General features: G+C 65.6%; 6 protein-coding genes across 6 annotated transcripts; 2 read left to right on the top strand and 4 right to left on the bottom strand.

Annotated features, from left to right (window-relative positions):
• Positions 1 to 94: 94 nt before the first annotated feature.
• Positions 95 to 547, bottom strand: EMIHUDRAFT_235753 (hypothetical protein; the record flags this gene model as incomplete). The annotated part of the gene is made up of 1 exon (XM_005779895.1): positions 95 to 547. One exon carries the CDS (start codon positions 545 to 547, stop codon positions 95 to 97), a length of 453 nt encoding a protein of 150 aa, XP_005779952.1.
• Positions 548 to 2,026: 1,479 nt separating this feature from the next.
• On the bottom strand, positions 2,027 to 4,026 carry EMIHUDRAFT_235752 (hypothetical protein; the record flags this gene model as incomplete). The annotated part of the gene is made up of 3 exons (XM_005779894.1): positions 2,027 to 2,107; positions 2,187 to 2,237; positions 2,272 to 4,026. 3 exons carry the CDS (start codon positions 4,024 to 4,026, stop codon positions 2,027 to 2,029), a joined length of 1,887 nt encoding a protein of 628 aa, XP_005779951.1.
• Positions 4,027 to 4,528: 502 nt separating this feature from the next.
• On the bottom strand, positions 4,529 to 6,716 carry EMIHUDRAFT_235751 (UDP-galactopyranose mutase; the record flags this gene model as incomplete). Its single annotated transcript, XM_005779893.1, has 6 exons — positions 4,529 to 4,856; positions 4,937 to 5,070; positions 5,534 to 5,845; positions 6,004 to 6,468; positions 6,548 to 6,642; positions 6,707 to 6,716. The coding sequence occupies 6 exons, from the start codon at positions 6,714 to 6,716 to the stop codon at positions 4,529 to 4,531; spliced, it is 1,344 nt and encodes a 447-aa protein (XP_005779950.1).
• A 638-nt stretch (positions 6,717 to 7,354) lies between these two features.
• Positions 7,355 to 8,717, top strand: ARFRP1-1 (ARF-like GTPase; the record flags this gene model as incomplete). The annotated part of the gene is made up of 5 exons (XM_005779892.1): positions 7,355 to 7,468; positions 7,535 to 7,612; positions 7,675 to 7,818; positions 7,910 to 8,125; positions 8,688 to 8,717. 5 exons carry the CDS (start codon positions 7,355 to 7,357, stop codon positions 8,715 to 8,717), a joined length of 582 nt encoding a protein of 193 aa, XP_005779949.1.
• A 5,322-nt stretch (positions 8,718 to 14,039) lies between these two features.
• EMIHUDRAFT_443171 (hypothetical protein) lies at positions 14,040 to 16,134 on the bottom strand. Its single transcript, XM_005779891.1, has 3 exons — positions 15,271 to 16,134; positions 14,988 to 15,189; positions 14,040 to 14,650 (listed from the first exon to the last, which is right to left on the bottom strand). The coding sequence occupies exons 1-3, from the start codon at positions 16,090 to 16,092 to the stop codon at positions 14,262 to 14,264; spliced, it is 1,413 nt and encodes a 470-aa protein (XP_005779948.1). The 5' UTR covers positions 16,093 to 16,134; the 3' UTR covers positions 14,040 to 14,261.
• Positions 16,135 to 17,515: 1,381 nt separating this feature from the next.
• Positions 17,516 to 19,003, top strand: EMIHUDRAFT_114611 (hypothetical protein; the record flags this gene model as incomplete). Its single annotated transcript, XM_005779890.1, has 1 exon — positions 17,516 to 19,003. The coding sequence occupies one exon, from the start codon at positions 17,516 to 17,518 to the stop codon at positions 19,001 to 19,003; it is 1,488 nt and encodes a 495-aa protein (XP_005779947.1).
• Between the last annotated feature and the right edge of the window lie 447 nt (positions 19,004 to 19,450).

Raw genomic sequence — 19,450 nt, 5'->3', positions numbered from 1 at the left:
GAATGCGCGTTCGCGCCGTGTGTTCGGGGCATCGCGTGAAAACGAGGGCTACGGAGACAACGGACGCCATTGCTGAACACGGCGGAATCCGTGTTTAGCCTCTCAGGCACGCGCACCAGACGAGAGCGACCGCTCCTCGCAGCGCCGCGCGCAAGTCGGGCTCGTGGCGCAGCTCGCACGGCACCAGCTCCAGCCGGTCCAGCCCGTACCCACTCTGCACCGTCTCGTCAAACTGCGACTGCGTCTCGAACGAGAAGCCGCCGCCGTCCTCCTCGGGCGCAAGGGCCCACGCCGGCCGGAGTGCGTAGCGGGCGTCCTCCGCGCCGACCTCGTACGACAGCCGCGCGTAATCCTCCACGCGGTCGGCCGAGCGGACCAGGGCGCGGACTGTCACCTTTTCTTGCGTGCGGAGGAGCTGGCGGCACACCATCGAACCGACCCGGCCGTTGGCGCCCGCGACGACGACGGTGCACGGACGCAGCGGAGGCGTCGGCCGCATGACGGGAGTGGCCACGGAGAACAACGCGAGGGCGGGGAGGGCTGGCATATGCGTATACGTGCGGACCCGGGTGCGGCGTCGAGGCGCGCTGCTCGCTGTGGGGGGCAGGCTGGCAAAAGAATTTTACAACAAAACTCCCTCGCACAACAGAGAGAGAGAGAGAGAGAGAGAGAGAGGAGGACGACGAGCTTATGCTGGAGTACATGGGGAACGAGGGCGTGGGCAGCGAGCAGATCGACAAGTTCATGGGGTGGACGACAGTGGATATGGGAGACGAGAGGTTGAGAAGTGCGAGGCCGACAAGCAAAGAGGGTCGATGGAAGAGAGGAGCAGCGGAGCGTGGGAATGTTGGAGCAGGGAAGCAGGCAAAGGCGAGGGAACTACGTCACAAGTACACTAGGGAGAGGGATCAGGCGAAACAGTCAGGTGGAGGTGGAGGGTCAGATTCGGATTGATGGGGAGGATGGTTCTGGTGAAGTACGAGGTCAGGGGGGGGAGGGGGTTCGATCTGGCGACGGAGGACTGTGGGCCATCGCGGGGACGGCCCGCCGGAGGCGGGCTCGATTGATCCGGATGGTCACACCCGGTGGGAGGCACCGAGGCGTCGCGGGGACGCTCTTCTGTTCAGTCGACGCTCGTCGTCCACTGAGAACTCAGTGGTTGTCACCACTTTGTATTCTTTATATTAACCTTGCGAACTCGTCCCCCCCGGCAGGGCTATGCAACTGTGACCAGTGTGTGCTGTCTACGCCTGAACCAGGTGTCAAATCTGCCGATGCGTGACCTGCGTGGGCTGCTCTGTGAGGGGTCCAGGCATTGTCCGACGGGTAGGGGGTCTGTGCCCGGGCGGTGTCCGGTGCGGAGTCTCTCTCTGATCCCGCCTGTGGTGTTGGGTGCGAGGTCGTGGAAGCTTCGATCCCAAGGGGGGGAGCTGATCCCACTCGGTAACCAACTCTCAGGGGCAGTAGGTGGGCGGGCTTCAAGCGCGCTCATCTCGATCGTCAAGGCGTCGCTACGCGCGGTCTTCCGCGGGGGGAGCTTCGTCGACGGGTGCGGGAGCGCAGCGCAGACAGTGCTGCGGCGATGCCTCCGGCTGTTTGCGGCGGGCGGCTTGCTGCTCGCGGCGATGGCGAAAAACTCGTCTCGTGGCACACCAAGGGCTTATGCTCTGTCGAGACGTGAGGCGTATGCGCCCAGGAGGGGAGGGCGCATGCGTAACGACGCTGCTAGAGATGCCTTTCGGGGCCCAGAGATAAAACTTCTGATGCCATGCGTGACCTAGTAGTGTCCCCAGCTATGGGCGTGTCCACGTTGGAGCCAGGTGTGGTGTGGACGCGAGAATAGCTCCGCCGTTCATGGAGGCAACCGATGCGAGTCGACTGGTGTGTGTCGTCGTGGTTTCGTATCAAGAATTCTCTCTCTCTCGCACAACACTGGGCACAAGAATTTTCCAACCACTGCCTCGCACAACACTGGGCACGGGACTGGCGCGCACTGGCACTAACACAGGTACACCACTGGAGCCGCCTAAGCGACTCCCGCGAGGACGGCGAGGCACTTAGCTCCGTGCACTCGACCGCCCTCGCCGCAGGCAAGCACATTCACAATCTGGTCTGCGATGGCCGTGAAGAACGACTGAGATGCGCTGCTTCTGCAGCCCCAGCCAGCTCTTGGTGGTCCAAGTCACCTCATCGAGGTACTGGGCCCGCGTCAGCTTGTTCTGCAGCACGTCCGCCGCCTTCCAGAGGATCTCACGGACCCACCTCCCGAACCCACCGAACGTCGTTGCCGAGATAGAGCGTCTCGAGCCGCGGCGCTGCCCCCTCCTTGCCGAGGGCGGCGGCCAGCGCCTTGCAGCCCTCGTCGCTAATCTGGTTGTGGCTGAGCCAGAGCTCCTCGAGCCGCGCCCCAGCCCCCTCCTTGCCGAGGGCGGCGGCCAGCGCCTTGTTTCCCTCGTCGCCAATCTTGTTGCAGGTGAGACCGAGCTTCTTGAGCCGCGGCGCTGCCCTCTCCTTGCCGAGGGCGTCGGCCAGAGCCTTGCAGCCCTCGTCGCCAATCTGGTTGCGGCTGAGCCAGAGCTCCTCGAGCCGCGCCCCAGCCCCCTCCTTGCCGAGGGCGGCGGCCAGCGCCTTGCAGCCCTCGTCGCCAATCTTGTTGCAGGTGAGACCGAGCGTCTCGAGCCGCGGCACTGCCCCCTCCTTGCCGAGGGTGGCGGCCAGCGCCTTGCAGCCCTCGTCGCCAATCTTGTTGCCGTCGAGATAGAGATACTCGAGCCGCGGCGCTGCCCCCTCCTTGCCGAGGGCGGCGGCCAGCGCCTTGCAGCCCTCGTCGCCCATCTGGTTGCCGTTGAGATAGAGATACTCGAGCCGCGGCGCTGCCCCCTCCTTGCCGAGGGCGGCGGCCAGCGCCTTGCAGCCCTCGTCGCCAATCTTGTTGCCGTCGAGATAGAGATACTCGAGCCGCGGCGCTGCCCCCTCCTTGCCGAGGGCGGCGGCCAGCGCCTTGCAGCCCTCGTCGCCAATCTCGTTGCTGCGGAGATAGAGCTTCTCGAGCCGCGGCGCTGCCCCTCTCGCGAGGACCCCCGCCAGCTGCGCCGTCTCCGCGTCGCCCCAGCCATGAAAGCCGTAGTCCAGCTGAGTCTGCTTGCCAAACTGCTTATCGAAGATGACCGCGTAAAGCCGCTTCACGAGCGGCTTGTCGTCCTTGCCGTTGGTGAAGCTCTTCGTCTCCAGCTCCGCCGCAAACGCAGACGGCAGCAGCGGAGGGCGCCGGCAGCGGAGATTGGTGCAGTCGGAGAAGAGGCTGTGGTAGTCGTACGCCTTGCCGTCGCGCATCAAGCCGAGGTCGAGGGAAAGGTGTAAGGACTTGGTCAGGCTCGCCCAGGCGTTCTCGGCGGCGCACCAGCCACAGTCAGAATACGCGGCCACGTTGGTGCCCTCGGCCTGGTCCTCCTTCTTGTGGCCGTCCGGGAAGGAAGTCAGCCGAAGCACGATCGTTTTGGGGTGGGAGTAGAGCTTGCCGAGGCAGCCCACCCCCTGCTTGAAGAGCACGTTCTGCTCCTCGGTGCGCATAATGCCGTTGGCGGGGTCGGGGTGCTGGTGCAGCGAAGCGAAGTCCCAAAAGACGCCGAGCCGCGGGATGCTGCCGTATTGGTCGCTGAGCAGGGCCTTGAGCGCCTTTGCGACGTGAATGAGGTTGAATCCGAGCGGGTCGGGGTGATCCTTGGTCCTGGGGTAGGAGAGCGCGGCGACGGGAAGGCTAGCCCTGCAAGAGTTATCATTGCCGGTGGTCGCCTCGACGAGGTCTGCGAGGGAGAGGAAGGCCTCTTTGGGCAGCGCCTGGCGGTGGGTGAGGACTCCGCCCGCCTCGGCGTGGCTGATGATCCACTGCGCGTCGAGGAGGGCGATCGCGCCGCTCGCGAGGACCGGCTCCAGGTCGCCTCCGCCACGCCCGCGCCATTTCGCCAGCTTCCTCTCGTCGATTAGGCAAAACCTCGACTTCTCCGAACACGCGCGCATGGACAGCATTGCGACAGGTTCACCGCGGAAGGAGCCAAACGTGAGCGGAGGGCGTGTCACGAACGAGGGACGCGCGCAACTTTTAGGTTTTACCGATAGTCGGGTTGCTTCCTTGAGTGGTCGGTGCTCTTATATTGAGGGGTTTCGCCGTACGTGGGGAGGCCGAATCCCCATAAGACCCTTCGAGGCCGGTCGCGTCCAGTATTATTGTGAAGGGCAACTTTGCGATTTCGGGCCCGGGGTTGTGCGTTTACGTGAAGGGCAACTAGAGTAGGTTTTTTAGCTTACTGAGACTGTCACGGTCAGTTACGGCTTTACCGCGAAAAAAATACCGTCCACACTACGGCTCTACAGTGAGCTATTAGTGTTACGAATCAGACGCTCTAGACCCAATCCGGTATCCGCCTAGGATAGAGCCGTAGGGCGTCTGTGAACAGCTGTCAGGAGAGTAGTTGCTTACTTCGTACCTTTCTCGGGAGCTCCCACACCCACTCAGGGACGTCCCCGCGCATCACTTGGGACCATCTCCGGGGCCAAACTCCTCTGGGCGCCGCTTTGGGGCGAACTTGCCCTGCTCCTTGTAGTTGTCGTAGATCTCGAGCGCGTTGAGGATGGCCTGGTCCATGTTGAAGTACTTGTACGAGGCGAGCCGGCCGACGAAGCAGACGTGGTCCTCCGCCTCGGCCAGCGCGCGGTAGCGCTCGTACAGCGCGCGGTTCTCCGGGTTGGGCACCGGGTAGTACGGGTCGCCCTCGGCGGACGAGTACTCCCTCGCAATGAGCGTCCCCTTGACCTCCCCGTTCTTGACCGCCTCGGGCTGGTTGGGCACGTGCTTGTACCTGGGTGGGGTTCGGGTACCGTGGGGTAGGGGAGGCACCCGGAGGGCGGTGGGGCGGGCGGGCGGGCGGGCGGGAGGTACTCGACGATGCGCGTGTACGGCACGTCAGCAGACGGGTAGTTGACCACCATCGCCTCCTGGAAGTAGCCCTCCTCGGGCTCGGGCACCCAGACCTCCTCGAAGCGGATCGAGCGGTACTCGAGCTTGGGCATGCCCTAAGGCCAAGCCAGGCAGACTTCTCCACCCACACACACGAGGTGGTGGGGCAAGGGCCGGGCTCGTCCCTCGCGACTCCACGTCTAGACAGGCAGGAGCCCCACGGCATTCAAAGTGCAAGGCCCGGTGCGCGTGGGTGAGCGGTGTGTGTGTGCGTGTGTGTGTGTGTGTGTGTGTGTGTGTGTGTGTGTGTGTGTGTGTGTGTGTGTGTGTGTGTGTGTGTGTGTGTGTGTGTGTGTGTGTGTGGTGTGTGTGTGTGTGTGTGTGTGTGTGTGTGTGTGTGTGTGTGTGTTGTGTGTGTGTTGTGTGTGAGTGTGTGAGTGTGAGTGAGTGTGAGTGAGTGGGTGAGCGACCTGCTGCGCGAAGTATGCGTCGATCGGGCCCGTGTACACAAGCATGCCTAACTGAGGAACTTGGGTCAGTGAGCGGGTGTGTGTGGGCGTCGATCGGACCCGTGTCCACGAGCATGCCATAGTCGGGCAGCGTGCCCGCCGCCCTCTCCTTGAAGTAGTCGACGCCCAGCCGCAGCGTGATGTTTGGGTCGTGGAGCAGCATGTTTTCGAAGATGCGCGTGTAGCCGTGCAGAGGCAGCGCCTGCCACTGGTCGCCAAAGTAGCGGTCGTCGGTGGTCGTGCGGCACGGCAGCCGCATCAGCACCGACGCGTCGAGCTCGGCCGGGTACTTGTCCCACTGCTTCTTGGTGTAGTGCTTGAAGATCCGCTCGTACAGCCGCGGCCCCACACGCGAGAGTGCCGCCTCCTCCCCGTTGGCCGCCTACGTGCTGAATACCCGCATGAATGCAACGACTAGGAAGACAGTGAATAGCGGACTACAACGGAATGCAGTGGAATCCGTCTCTCGAGCGCTGGTGGGGGTACATGAATACGTATTCAGCGTCTAGGGTTGGCCGCCTCGGCGCCGGGCGGCGTAACGCGCTCAGCGTCGTACCACGCCTGCATCTCCTCCTCGGACGCGACTGTCTCGCCGAAGAGCGTGTTGACCGTCTCCTGCGTCGGCGGGATGGGCACCAGCCGCTTGACGCCGTCCTTGTCCGGCACCTGCCCCTTGACGCGGTGGTCAAACGGGATCCACCTTGAGAACTGCTGCACGTACTCCCACACGCGCTCGAACTTGGTGTGGAACAAGTGGGCGCCGTACTTGGACGTGCGGATCCCGTGCTCGTCCACATAGTCGTAGCAGTTGCCTCCGATGTGGTCACGCACGTCAATCACCAGCGAGGTCAAGCCCTGCTCTTTCGAGGCGCGCTCGGCGATGACTGCTCCCGAGAGGCCGGCCCCCACGATCAGCAGGTCCACCTTCTTTGGCGCCGTCTCGAGGTTCCCAGACTTGACGTCTGTCGGGAGGTCGAGCGGCGCCTCCGACTTCTCTCCCTTTTCCTGCGACCGCACGGCAGCCGCGCGTGGAGTGAGGCGTCCAGGCCGGCCCGCGGCGCCGCAGCGTCTGCCAGAGGCTCACCTCGATCGAGTCGATGCCGACCGTCTCCTTGACCAGGTTGAGCGACGCCCACTCCGGCTCGGCGCGGCCACAGCCGACGGATGAGGCGAACGGGCCTGCGAGAGCAGTGCGGGCGCGGCGTGAGTTCTGGCGGGCGGAGAGCGAGGAGGCGAAGGACACCTTTCGGCATGGGCAGCAGGACTTGCGGTGGTGCCACGGCCGCGGGCCCCCTTTTTTTCAGGGACCTCAATGGGGGACTTTGGTTTCACAGCCAAGCACCAGCACCAGCAGCAGCAGCAGCAGAGAGGCGCCAATTTTGAGGTTGCCCGAGATAGCCTGGAGATGGCCCCGCGTTGTAGCCCTAGTAGCCCCGGTGCCGGCGCCTCACATCTCAGCATCCAGGGGCCGGTTCCGCCGCGCAGTCGAGCAGCAGGAGCTCGGGCACAGCTTTGTCGACAAACAGGTTGAGCAAAATTTTGGCGAAGAAGCGCCACCGGCGGCACGCCGGGATGAACCCGCACCGATCACATTGTGCCGAACCGCGGCGGCGAGCCGCCGCGGGCCCACAGGAGGGCTCGGAGCCGCGGCACCGGTCCGCGCCGCCAGCGGGGCGAGAGCACCAGCCTACAACCTGCCGACATGGCAGTTGCGATGGCGCTTTCACACACACACACACACACACATGGGCCGGATCACGTTGGACCCACACCCTCGGCAAAAAGGCTGATTTTGTTATTTGTTTCCTGGCGCCACACAGTACGCCGACTCTCCGCGCCGACTCTCCGCGCTGGCGAGCCAGGCGAAACCGGCGCCTCGACGGGCGCGCGCATGTTCTCGCTGCTCGTCGGCTTTTGGCAGCTGCTCTTCCGTCGCGCTGAATTCCACGTGCTGATCCTCGGCGTCGACGCGGCAGGCAAGACCACCGTCCTCGAGCAAATCAAGGTGCGCCCGTGAGTCCCGGCGGGCATCGGGGACGCCGCCTCATGCGCCCCCTCCACTCACGTCCAGGCCACCTTTCTCGGTCGCGAGCCGATGCCGCCGGCGAAGATTGCGCCGACGGTCGGGCTCAACATTGGACGGCTGCAGGTGTGCACCCGCCGCGCGTGGGCACGCCGCTGGTGGTGGGCTCACGCCGCCCCCATGCTCAGGTGCGGCGGTGCAAGCTCATCTGCTGGGACCTCGGCGGCCAGGCAGCGCTGCGCGCCATCTGGGAAAAGTATTACTCCGAGGCGCACGGACTGATCTACGTCGTCGACGCCGCCGACACGGAGCGGATAGACGAGTCGCGAAACGTGCGCGCGCCGCCCGCCGCGTCGCCCGCGCCGCCGCCCGCGAGCCGCCGCTGTCGCCCGGCTCAGCCGCCGCTGTCGCCCGGCGGAGCAGGTGCTCCACGCGCTGCTCGGCCACCCCGACCTCGCGGGCATTCCGCTGCTGCTGCTCGCAAACAAGCAGGACGCGCAAGGCGCGCTCTCGCCGCACGAGGTGGAGGCGCGGTTCGGGCTGCAGCAGGTGCTTGAGACGAGCCAGCCGCGCCAGGTCTTTGGCACCGCCGCTCTCACCGGCGAGCGCATCGAGGAGAGCATCCACTGGCTCGTGGAGGCGAGATTGAGCGAGATTGAGCGAGATTGAGCGAGATTGAGCGAGATTGAGCATCTGGCTCGTGGAGGCGAGTAACAGCCGAGAGGTAGCCGAGAGGTAGCCGAGAGGTAGCCGAGAGGTAGCCGAGAGGCAGCCGAGAGGGAGGCAGCCGAGAGGTAGCCGAGAGGTAGCCGAGAGGTAGCCGAGAGGCAGCCGAGAGGTAGCCGAGAGGTAGCCGAGAGGTAGCCGAGAGGTAGCCGAGAGGTAGCCGAGAGGTAGCCGAGAGGTAGCCGAGAGGTAGCCGAGAGGTAGCCGAGAGGTAGCCGAGAGGTAGCCGAGAGGTAGCCGAGAGGGAGCCGAGAGGGAGCCGAGAGGGAGCCGAGAGAGGGAGCCGAGAGGGAGCCGAGAGGGAGCCGAGAGACAGCCGAGAGACAGCCGAGAGACAGCCGAGAGACAGCCGAGAGATAACCGAGAGACAACCGAGAGAGCGAGGCCTGGCGCGCTCTCCTCACTGCGCACTCTCCTCACCGCTACCCTCTCTCCTACCGCCGCCACCCTCCTACTGCTGTTGCTGCTCTTTCAGGCGCTGAGGGACTCACCAAGGATTGGGTAGCGGCGCGACGGCATGCCGGCCGGCATGCATTTGCGCCTGTGCGCGCAGCCGTGGGCGGGATCGTAGCCGCTGCGGAGGGGGCCGCGGGCAACGATCTCGGCGACGCCGCGCGTCTCCTTCTACCTTCAACGTGCCGGGAGGAAGGGAGATGTCCTCACCGGCACCGGAACCGGACCGGTCTCTCTCTGGCTCCATTGGCGTGTGCAGGGTGACCCCATGTACTGGACACCCCGCTCTCTCCCCCTTGTGATGTGACTTGCTTGTGCTCTTTGAAAAAAAAACGAGCCCACACGTGTCACAACGAGTCACGACGGCGTTTTATACGCGTTTTTCATGCCATTAATCATGGCCCCGGCCCCGTGGGTGCCTTATTTTGTTTTCGTTTCAACACAAACCTCAAGCCGCGTCAATCGTCATCCCAACTTACTACAAGTTGGCGGAGGGCCCGCTGCCGATGTCGTGAGACAAGCACAACCTCTTGCTCCGCACGCACACCGTGTAGCGCTAGGTGGTCTGGACAGCACACTCTCTCCAGGCAAGGCTGGGACTGCATCACACTCCACGGTTTGGGGCTAGCACGCAGCCACACATGGCAAGACGGCCGACGGACTGCGACCGACACCCGCCGGCCCCCGGATCGGTAAAAACTAATGGCACTATGGCAGCCTAGGGCAGCAGTGCGCCCGCGTCTAGGGCGGCGACTGGAAGGGGTGGCAGGCGCCACACTCTTCCGGAAATTCCTCTGCGACCTTTTCGCACGCCTCCACCTCGATCCGGTCGGTGTTGCTCTCCAGCCAGTTGATGCGAGACTCGCACGATGAGAAGCCCTTGTAGTTGGCGGTCAGATCTTGGGCGAGCGTTGCGAGGACGGCGTCGGTACAGCTGTCCACGCCACACCGAGCAGCCAGGACGTAGGGCGGCGGCGGAGGCGGCGGCGGCGGTGGTGATGGTGGCGGCGGCGGCGACGGCGACGGCGAGGTTTGCGGCGGAGGCGGCGACTGGAAGGGGTGGCAGGCGCCACACTCTTCCGGAAATTCCTCTGCGACCTTTTCGCACGCCTCCACCTCGATCCGGTCGGTGTTGCTCTCCAGCCAGTTGATGCGAGACTCGCACGATGAGAAGCCCTTGTAGTTGGCGGTCAGATCTTGGGCGAGCGTTGCGAGGACGGCGTCGGTACAGCTGTCCACGCCACACCGAGCAGCCAGGACGTAGGGCGGCGGCGGAGGCGGCGGTACTGGTGGCGATGATGGTGGCGGACGCGGGGGGAATAAGACCATTGCCAGCGGCGGCGGTGGTGATGGTGGCGGCGGCTCAAAGTCTGGCGGTGCGGAAGGCGGTTCGGCTGGAAGGTCGCCGGGACCGTAGTCTGGCGGAGCGGAAGGTGGCGAGCTCGGCGGTTCGGCTGGAAAGTCGGTGATCGACGGCGGCGGGGGCGAGGCCGACGGCGGCGGTGGCGACGGCGAGGCCGACGGCGGCGGCGGCGACGGCGAAGCCGACGGCGGCGGTGATGACGGCGGCGGCTCAAAGTCTGGCGGTGCGGAAGGCGGTTCGGCTGGAAGGTCGCCGGGACCGTAGTCTGGTGGAGCGGAAGGTGGCGAGCTCGGCGGTTCGGCTGGAAAGTCGGTGATCGACGGCGGCGGGGGCGAGCCCGACGGTGGCGGCGGCGAGGGCGAAGCCGACGGCGGCGACGAGGGTGGCGGTGGCGGAGGGGGCAACGGGGGGGAGAGGGCCATGTACGCGAGGGAGTACTCGACCCACCCACCCGGGCCGCCCGAGAGGGTGAGTCTCTCCCTGCCCACGTCGCTCGCCGTGACGGTCATTGTCGCCGTTCCTTGCAGGTCGTGAGAGACAAACTGGATTTCCTCGTCCCACACCTTGAACGCGACCGTGGTTCCTATGACGAGGTTGCCCATCCAGCACGCGTTTCCCCAAGAGGGCTTCTTGTTGTTGTCCTTTGTGCTCGTCGTGTACACAGTCGACCCGCCGACCAGCACCTCGACGTAGGTGTCAACCTCGCCTTGGAACCAGCCGTCGTCGCCATTTCCCTTTGCCCGAAGGACGCAGACTTCAACCGAAGCCGACGGCGGCGGTGATGACGGCGGCGGCTCAAAGTCTGGCGGTGCGGAAGGCGGTTCGGCTGGAAGGTCGCCGGGACCGTAGTCTGGCGGAGCGGAAGGTGGCGAGCTCGGCGGTTCGGCTGGAAAGTCGGTGATCGACGGCGGCGGGGGCGAGGCCGACGGCGGCGGTGGCGACGGCGAGGCCGACGGCGGCGGCGGCGACGGCGAAGCCGACGGCGGCGGTGATGACGGCGGCGGCTCAAAGTCTGGCGGTGCGGAAGGCGGTTCGGCTGGAAGGTCGCCGGGACCGTAGTCTGGCGGAGCGGAAGGTGGCGAGCTCGGCGGTTCGGCTGGAAAGTCGGTGATCGACGGCGGCGGGGGCGAGCCCGACGGTGGCGGCGGCGAGGGCGAAGCCGACGGCGGCGACGAGGGTGGCGGTGGCGGAGGGGGCAACGGGGGGGAGAGGGCCATGTACGCGAGGGAGTACTCGACCCACCCACCCGGGCCGCCCGAGAGGGTGAGTCTCTCCCTGCCCACGTCGCTCGCCGTGACGGTCATTGTCGCCGTTCCTTGCAGGTCGTGAGAGACAAACTGGATTTCCTCGTCCCACACCTTGAACGCGACCGTGGTTCCTATGACGAGGTTGCCCATCCAGCACGCGTTTCCCCAAGAGGGCTTCTTGTTGTTGTCCTTTGTGCTCGTCGTGTACACAGTCGACCCGCCGACCAGCACCTCGACGTAGGTGTCAACCTCGCCTTGGAACCAGCCGTCGTCGCCGTTTCCCTTTGCCCGAAGGACGCAGACTTCAACCGAGGGCGGCGACGGCGGCGGCGACGTCGTCAGCGACGGCGGGATGAGAACCTCGTTGATCACGTGGATGATGCCGTTGCACGCCGTCACGTCCGCCGCCGTGACCTCCGCCTTGCCGTTGAGCGTCAGCACGTCATTCACCACGGAAAAGTCGATGCGCTCGCCCGAGACCGTGTCCGCGCCGTCGAGCGTCACCGCCTTCGCCGCGTCCACCGACCCGGACACCACGTGGTACAGCAGCACCTGGGTGAGCTGATCGGTGGTGAGCCCAGCGAGGGTGCCTTCGGGCAGCGCGGCGAAGGCGGCGTCCGTCGGTGCGAAGACGGTGAAGGGCCCAGTGCCCGCCAGCGTCGCATCGAGGCCGGTGGTGGTGAGCGCGCCCAGCAGCGTGGTGAACGTCCCCGCCGCCGTTGCCGTGTCGATGAGTGACGTGCACGGCGGCGGCGCGGGCGGGGCTGGCGGCGGTGGCGGCGAGGGCGAGGCCGACGGGGGTGGCGTCGGCGCCTTGCCCGGAGGGTGAGGAGGCGGGGGGGGGGCTTCGCCCGGCGGGAAGGGCGGCGGCGTCGGCGCCTTGCCCGGCGGGAAGGGCGGTGGCAACGCCGGTGGTGGCTCCGCCAAACGCACGCCGCAGTCCGCGCAGTCGCTTCCGAATGTACTGAGAGGGGGGGGGGGGGGGGGTGAACCCCAGGCGGGGCCCAAAAGGCCCGTGGGAAATGCCCCTCACCATACGCTGTACTCGTGTCCCGGCCCACCATCGTCGCATACTCCGTCGAAGGTCCAGGAGGGCATGCAGTCTTCGGCGGGCCCATTTGAGCAAAGGCCGACCGGACGCACGCCGCAGTCGCTACAGTCCGTGCCGTAGTCACACAGATATGTGTCGGTGTCTGGGCCGCTGTCGTCGCACTCGCCGTTGTTAGCGGTCAAGCACGTGTCTGCGCAGAGACCATCTGGGGCCGGCGGCGATGGCGGCGGCGGCGTCGGCGCCTTGCCCGGCGGGAAGGGCGGCGGCGTCGGCGCCTTGCCCGGCGGGAAGGGCGGCGGCGTCGGCGCCTTGCCCGGCGGGAAGGGCGGCGGCGTCGGCGCCTTGCCCGGCGGGAAGGGCGGCGGCGTCGGCGCCTTGCCCGGCGGGAAGGGCGGCGGCGTCGGCGTCTTGTCCGGCGGCTGCGGCGCCGAGTCCGGCGGGAAGGGCGGTGGATCGGGGGGCCCGGGCGACGGTGGGCACGGGTTGACGACGTCTGTGCACGCGACTGGGCATGCGCGCAAGAGGTCGGCGATCTGGCGTTCGGAGTTCCAGCCAGAGCCCCCGTTCCTACATTCCCGGCCCATCCAGTAGGCGCAGCCGCAGCCCACGCAGTCGCAGCCGCTGCTGCAGAGCACGTAGTCCGGGTCGTCCGAGCATGGGTCGGACGGCGGAGCTGGCGGCAGCGCCGGCGGGCTGGGGGGCGGCGCCGGCGACGCGGGCGGGAAGGGCGGCGGCAAAGGCCCCCCCGACGCGAGCAGGGCGAGCGATGCGGCGAGCATCTGGCCGCCGAAGAATCCTGGTGAATAACGGGCATAAACGACTTCGGCGCGTTTTCTTTTGGCGAGAAAAAGGAATTTCGGCAAGGATGCACCCCAGTTTCTTTTTCTTGGTGTACAAGTTGGTTGACGCCCACCCTGGGCCCCTGCACGCTGCAGCTGTGCGGCGTGCGGGAACGAAGAAAGGCCACGCGGCGGTTCACAGATGTATCTCTTCCCGCTGGTTCTCTGCGCGCGCTCAAAAACGTACTAGTCAAACATGCTCCACGCCGCATGCTCGCTTTCCAGCACGCCGCACGCGTACCACTCCCTCCACTTGCCGCTGCGGGGCGCCGTCGGCACTGCCGCGGCGGCGGGCGCTGCCACTCCACCTCCCACTCCTCGTCGCGCGCGATCGCCTCGTCTCGCCGCCTCTCCGCCTCGCCCACGGCGTCCATCAGCGCCTACGGGGCACGACCATCGCCGCACATGTCGCGAATGCGTCGCGGGCGGGCGCCGCGCTTGCGGCGCGTCGGCACCTTTGCGCGCTCGCGGAACTCCCGCTCCGGCAGAAACGCCGGCACGCCCCGCGGCGGGCGGCCCCCCTCCGCTTCGAACCCTGCCGGGCGGGCGGTGGCAGCCGCTGCCGCCGCGCGCGCCGCCTCTGCCGCGGCGGGCGGCGGCGGCGGCGAGAGCGGCAACACGTCGAGCGCGTCAAAGTCCGCGTGCTGCGGCGTCGGCCCTGCGCCGTCGCCGGAGGCCGATGGCTGCGGCAGCGGCGGTGGGAGCGGCGCGTAGCCGGCGAGGCACGAGAACGGGAGCTCGGGGTCGTCCCGCACCTCCTCGTACGCGCGGAAGCCGTGCTTGTACACGCCGAGCAGCAGCAGCGCGTCGTCGCGCGGGGTCCAGCCAGCTGACGGCCCAGGATGCCTGCCCGCCCCGACTCGGAAGTGATGTTTTTTTCTTCATTTTCTCTCTGGTGGGAGGATGGGAGGGTGAGGTGGGGGAGGATACAGTAGGAAGGAGTACCTTGAGCACGCCGGATCCCGGTGTACGCATCTGCGATCTCGTCCGCATGCCACAACCCACCTCTAAGACCGCGCGGCTACTCTGCACGACTGGTCGCGGCTGTCCTCCGCCGCCGCACGTCTAGTCACACCGACGTCGCGCTTCAGCCGGGCTACTCGTCGCTAGGCGGCGACCCCTTGCCGACGCCCTCGACAAGGAAGCCGATCTCGCGCAGCTTGTCGTGGTCGAGGAGGTTGCGCCCGTCGAAGATGTGCGCGGGCCTGCTCATCGTTTCGTACACCTTCTCGAAGTCGAGCTCGAGGTACATGTCCCACTCGGTGAGAAGGATCAGCGCGTGCGCGCCGTCGCACGCGGCATACGGGTCCGTCTCCACGTTGACGAGCTGGTCGAGGCCGCCTCCGCTGAAGTGGATGCCAATCGCCTCGGCGGCCACGCGCGGGTCGTGGATACTCAGCCGCGCGCGCTCCGCGAGCAAGTAGTTGCACACGTCGATGGCGACCGTGTGCCGCGTGTCGGAGGTGTTCTTCTTGTACGCGAAGCCTGCAGTGTGAGCACACCAGTACGAGCTCACTAGTGTAGAGCTCGCACTAGAGGCCGTCCTCGCATTCGCCTTCCTGGGACCCAACGCTGACTTCTGACTGCCGTCGCTGTCTCTCCCTTCTCGACTGCCTGTGCGTGTGCGTCGTGGGTCCGGGGCTGTGTTTTTGTGTGAGCACACCAAGCATTGGGGCGGGAGTGCGGTCTCGAGCAGGGTCTCCAGAGCACCGCGTGAGTACGAGGGGTGCGAAGACAGTGTGTCCTCTCGGTCGAATACGGCTACATACGTCCTCTCGAGTGCTGGTCGGGGAGCCACTCTTCAGCCTCTAGGAGGGGGCGCCGAGGACGGCCAGCTTCTTGTTTGAGATGGTGTTGAACATCTTGCCCACGATGTTGGCGGCGAAGCGCCGCTTCTGGTAGTCGTTCATCTTGAGCACGCTCTCCCAGTACGTGCCGACCTGCGGCAGCCGGTAGTACTTGCACAGGTAGACGAGGTTGCGCAAGTGCGTCTCGTAGCAAGCGCCGCCAAAGCCGACCGACGCCTGCAGGTACTTGCGGCCGATCCGCGTGTCGTATCTCCCCATATCTCCCCATATCTCCCCACACCTCCCCCTACCTCGCGCCTGCAGGTACTTGCGGCCGATCCGCGTGTCCACTCCGATGGCATGCGAGACCTCTGACACGTCTGCGCCCGTCCGCTCGCACAACGCCGAGATGGAGTTGATCGAGGAGATGCGCTGCGCCAGGAACGCGTCCGCCACCATCTTGCTCAGCTCCGCCGACCACAAGTCCGAGAGGAGGATGCGGCTCTTCGGCACCCACCGCTCGTAGATGGCGGCGAGCGCCCGCGCGGCCTCCTCCGCATGCTTGTCGCCCTCGGCCACGCCGATCATCACGCGCTCGGGCGACGCCTGGCAGAGCATCGCGTTCCCCTGCTGCGCAAACTCAGGGTTGGAGAGCACCACCCACTCCCCCGTCGAGAGACTCGACCGCTCGACAGTCGAGTTGGCGCGGATGACGGCGGTCATCGTGTCCGCCGTCGCGACCGGCACCGTCGACCGCTCCACGATGATCTTGGGCGTGCGCGACGCCGCCGCGATCTTGCGCGCGATAGCCTCCCAGTGCTGCAGGTCGGGCGCGTAGCCCGCGTTTGCGCCCGTCTCCTTGACCGGCGTCGAGACGGAGACGAGAACCATGTCCGCCTCCGCGATGGCGGCGGCTATGTCGGTGGAGAAGAAGAGGTTGACACCCCGCACCTCCTCCAGCGTCGGCTGCATGCCCGGCTCAAAGAAGGGAAGTCTCGCCGAGCCCCACGCCTTTATCTTCCGAGCATCATCGTCGACCACGGTGACGCGGATGTCCGGGCATTTTGAAGCCACCGTCACCGCGTGCGGTACGCCGACGTGCCCTGCGCCAATCACGCAGATCGACTTGACGGGGGCCATAAGTGTGCACACGCCCGTACACAGCACGGCAGGGCTTCCGAACACTTCAGCCTTCCAAAAAAAAGAATTTAAAAAAGAAAAACTCGGCCGTTACGGAAAAGCATGCGCGACGCTGCCTCTTTGCACCGCTAGCTCGCGGCTGCGGGAGACATGGCCGCCGATGCGGCTCACACTCGCTCGGCGGGCCTCCGTCCCACAGCCGCCCGGGCGTGCCACGGGTCTGCCTGGCGCTGCGCTGCTCGCACGCTGCACTGCACAAAGCTGCGACAACAAGGGGAGGCTCCTGAGCTTGAGCGTTGAGCAGTGCAGCTGCGGGCGCTCGTGGGCGGCTGTGCAGTGGTGAGAGTGCCTGATTGGAGGCGAGCTGGTGCTGCGCCAGGGTGCGCAGCATGCGCTCTTGCTCTGTGCTGAGGCATGCTGGCTGGCGCCCAACACAATGCCCTGGATGCATTGCTCCACGCCGTGCTGGCTGGTGCAGTGCTGCCAGTGCGCCGACTGGCGCGCAGGGCGCGCGTCGCCGCGCGTGGCACGGGTGGCTCGAGAGGCGCGGCTGTCGTTCAACCCCGCGGCGCATGTGCGCCGCGGAAGCTGCTCGACAGGCTGCGGGCATCGCTGCGGCAGAAAGCGCCCGCCCTCTGCTTTGCTTTCGCCCGCGTTTTACGACAACTTTCGGTTTATCATAGCCGCCGAACTTTACCTCGCTGTTTCTTTATAGGTGCCCCGCAGCTGCGTATTCTCGTATTATCGTCGAGTAGTTGCGCGGGGGCGGTACGTATTCTCGTATCACTAGCTAGTGTCGTGTCCACTAGCTCCGAGTAGAGGGGGCGTTCTGCTGCTAGGGGAAACCCGGAGCGCGGTACTATCCCTCGGAGAGTATTCTTTAGCTCCGAGTAGAGGGACGGCGTTCTGCAGTTAAGGGGAAACCCGGTACACGGAGCCAACCCTCGGAGACCCGTGTTATGGCCCTGCGACCGCGCACTAGCTCCGAGTAGAGGGGGCGTTCTGCTGCTAGGGAAAACCTGGAGCGCGGAGCTAACCCTCGGAGACCCGTGTTTACTTTAAGGCCCTTGCCCTGCGAACGCGCACCCCCGGGGCTAGGGCTCTCTAGCCCGTAACCCGATACCGATCATCCGGCCCGCTGGATGCGCTTCTCAGCTCACCGGCCCTGGATGTGAGGTTGCCGACTGCACTCCAAGTGCTCCAAGTGCTCCAAACAACTCTCTCTCCCTTGGGTTGTCCGTTTTCTTTCTTTCTAGCACACAGGCTCGACACAGGAAAAAAAGAATTCTAAAAATTATCTCACAGCACACTGGCGCGACAAGGGCGCGGACTGGCGCGGACTGGCACACTCACCGGCTCACCGCCGGAGCCGCCTAAGCGACTCCGTTAATTAAGAACGGCAATGCATTCCGCACCGTGCACAATGCCGCTCTCCCCGCACGCTAGCTCGTTCACCGTCTGCCACGCCACGGCGGTGAGAGAGAGAAGAAGTCCTCCTTATCAGCTGGTCGCTTCGCTTCCGCTCGCCTTGTCCGGCGCCGCCGCGCGGCCGGCCCCGGCTGCGCCCGGCATCATCACCACGGTCTCCGACGGCCTCATGGCGCCCGCTGACGCCGACGAGACTGAGCGCGTCGGATTCGTGCTGCAAAAACTTTCAATCTCGCCGACGCTTTATGAGGCACCAAATCGACCAGAGCCAGCAGAGCACTCCTCGCCTGGCTCAGTCGAGTCGGCGCCCGGTCGCGATCGCAAAGTCCCCAGTTCGAATCCAGTCGGGCCTGCTGCCGGCCTCGTTGGCTCGCCAGAGCTGCCGGGCTTGCCCAGCCTCGCTGGCGACTTTGGCGAGGCTGTGGTGGCTGCTGGGACCGACGACATTGCGGCTGTGACCTCCACGCTGCAGAACATCCGACTGGAGCTCGCACAGGGCGCCGCAGCAACCCGCGTTCAGCGGGCGATGCGCGCGTTCCTGCTGCGCAAGGGCACCATGATCATCATGCTCCTCATCACCAAGATACAGGCCGCTGCGCGCGGCCTCAACACTCGCACTTCACTGACCAAGTTCTTCAAGGCCTGCCCGCCCAGCGGGCGCACCGCCGACCTCTTCCTCAGCCGCGTCTACGGAGGCCACGAGGGCGGGCGGCGGCGCGGCGGCGGCTACGTCGTCGACTTCATCTACTGTCTGCGATCTACTCGTCTTCCTCTCCCCTTCTCGGAAGCGTTGGCTCGATTCCCTCTCGAAATGTACATCCCTCATGACACAGTGCGCGGCTGCGACGGAACCATCGGGTTCTGCAACCAACACGAGGTCACCGGAGAGCAGCTGTGCCTGCCTCCGCCCTCGTCCCCCTCCTCCTCCCGTGAGTCGCCCTGCCCCAGTCATCCCGAGCACGACCTCGGGCGAGCCAGCCAGCCCCACTCTGCGGGCGCCAAGAAGAAGAAGAAGAAGACGTCGCGCACGCGGCAGGAGAAGAAACAAGGCAAGCGCGAGGCGGCGGCTCGAGAGGCTGCCGCTGCCGCGGCTGCCCACGCGGCTGCTCAGGCGGCCGCTCAGGCCGCTCAGGCGGCCGCTCTCGGACGGTACAGGTCCGTCAATGCTTGGTTCTTTCCTCGCGGCGACTGGTATACCTTGTACTGGGACGGCAGCACGGCCGACAAGGTCGCAAGGCGCGCCACCTACCCGACGCTCGAGCACGACAACTACGACCCCGGCCCCCTCGCAGAGCGCATCAGGCGCGACAAGCGCGAGTTCTCCATTTTCGGCGCAGAGCGCATCAGGCGCGACCGCTCCTCCGACGACTCCTCCTCCGACCAAGACTCATGCGGCACCGGCTCTACTAGCGAGGCGAATGACATATTCGACACCCTCGACGACCATCTCGGCTACGGTTCCGACTCCGGCTCCGGCTGGTAGTCGACAAGCTGCCGAGCCCAAATCACTGTGTGTGACACATTTCTTGTTGGCTTCTAAAAATCTCTCTCTCTCTCTCGGCGGTGTGGAGGACGACAGACAAGCGCTGCATCTGCAGCCCGTGCCAGTTCTTGGTGGTCCATGTGACCTTCAGCCTTCCAAAAAAAGAATTCGGAGTGAACAGCCTCCTCCCTTCGAAGAGAGTGTGGATCTGAGCAACGATATGATGGCAAATGATCGCAGCGGGCGCCAGAGAAGAGTCGTCCTTGCGCGAGGAGAGCTCGATAAACTCGAGGGGCCAAAATATGCCGCGAAGGCAATCACGAATGAGCTCACTCAGCTCAGTGAGTGAGATCTAGCAGGCTGCAGCACATACTGTACCCTTGGTACCCAGAATAGTTCAGTCTGAAAAGGTATACAACCTCGCGGAGCCGTCTAGCCCTAGAGATT

This window comes from Emiliania huxleyi, assembly GCF_000372725.1.
Source record: "Emiliania huxleyi CCMP1516 unplaced genomic scaffold EMIHUscaffold_224, whole genome shotgun sequence".
Classification (NCBI taxonomy): Eukaryota; Haptophyta; order Isochrysidales; family Noelaerhabdaceae; genus Emiliania; species Emiliania huxleyi.
This window is presented reverse-complemented; position numbering and strand designations above follow the sequence as displayed.

Coding starts and splice junctions, on each gene's coding strand:
- EMIHUDRAFT_443171 (XM_005779891.1), bottom strand. CDS start 16,092: ATGGCCCCCGTCAAGTCGATCTGCGTGATTGGCGCAGGGCACGTCGGC. Junction 15,190..15,270: donor TCGGCCGCAAGTACCTGCAG/GCGCGAGGTAGG, acceptor AAGTACCTGCAG/GCGTCGGTCGGCTTTGGCGG. Junction 14,651..14,987: donor CAAGAAGCTGGCCGTCCTCG/GCGCCCCCTCCT, acceptor CTCACACTGCAG/GCTTCGCGTACAAGAAGAAC.